Below are 1,121 nucleotides of genomic sequence, written 5' to 3' on the forward strand. Positions count from 1 at the left end.
GGGCCCCACAGGGGTCAGAGTGCAAGGAGTCCCAGAGCAGCAGAACTGCAGAGGCCCGCGCCATGCTGGCTCCGCCTCGCTGTCTGGTCGCGGCTCGGCGGGCGCTGGGGAGGCGGGGTGGGGACACCAGGCCGCCTCCCACCCCGTCTTTGTTCAGGGAGCGCCCCTGGCGTCCGTTATACAGTCCTGAGGCGCCTGGCTGCCTAATGGACGCCTTGACCCCTGGGCCCCACAGGGGTCAGAGTGCAAGGAGTCCCAGAGGAAGCCGGGAGGGGTTAAGGACCAAGTCTCCAGCTTAAGAACCAGGAGGAGAACCCCATAACCAACACAGATTCCTCACTGCGCTGGGGAACAGCTGGTCACCTGCCTTCTTGAGTCACCTACTCCCCTGGGTCTTCCCCCCTTCTCACCTGCTTGCAGGTGGAGCAGTCCTAGCTGGTTCAACCCGGGGGCTGGACAGTTCCGTGGGGTCTCAGAGCCCTAACTTCGGCCTCCTGTCCCAGTTTGTAAAGTAGCATCCTCAGTACTTACTTTATAGACCTGTAGTGTAGTGAAGTGAAGTGGGATTGTGTAGACAGAATTTAGGGTGACACACGCTGAATCTCCAGTAAATAACAAGTAATGCCAACAGGTGCTGTGACAGGGGGGTCTCTAGGAAAAGAGGAAGTTCCAGGTTCCCTGCCCCACCCAGAAGGAGCGTGGAGCTGAGCAGAGAAAAAGAGTGAAGAGAAGGAATCTGAGGAGGAAGGAAGCAGGATGGAGAGCCAGAAGGAGCCCTGAGGAGCCACATGCAGCAAAGGGAAACATGTGAAGAAACTATGTTTATTTTTTGGCCCAGGACTGGTGAAGGCAGATGTGGGTGAGAGACCCGTGGGGAGGTGACTATGGCAGTGTTTATCTTGATTTTGATTCTGCTCTTTTCCTTGCAGACTTGTCTGGCCGTTTCCGCCCTTTTTCCATGGGTCCCGGCCAGAAGGTGCTTTAGTATAGTGGCGGCTTTCAGGCCTTGCTTTGGGCCAATCCCTTTTGGGTCGACTTTTGCCCAGGGAGGGATGGATAACTTCAGGTGTTTGATTTAGAAATTATATTCCTTATCTTCTGTATTGTAGACTTACTGTATT

The 1,121-nt window shown here is 55.1% G+C and overlaps 1 protein-coding gene across 1 annotated transcript in view; it reads right to left on the minus strand.

Moving 5' to 3' along the window:
• Positions 1-64, minus strand: part of KCP (kielin/chordin-like protein) — a 24,475-nt gene extending 24,411 nt beyond the window's left edge. Inside the window, exon 1 of the mRNA XM_012720769.1 lies at positions 10-64. Within this exon, the coding sequence (XP_012576223.1) occupies positions 10-64 (55 nt within the window). The remainder of the gene's footprint in view (positions 1-9) is intronic.
• Positions 65-1,121: the final 1,057 nt, after the last annotated feature.

Source organism: Condylura cristata, unplaced genomic scaffold (assembly GCF_000260355.1).
Source record: "Condylura cristata isolate star-nosed mole 26May11 unplaced genomic scaffold, ConCri1.0 scaffold00005, whole genome shotgun sequence".
In the NCBI taxonomy this organism is placed as follows: domain Eukaryota; kingdom Metazoa; phylum Chordata; class Mammalia; order Eulipotyphla; family Talpidae; genus Condylura; species Condylura cristata.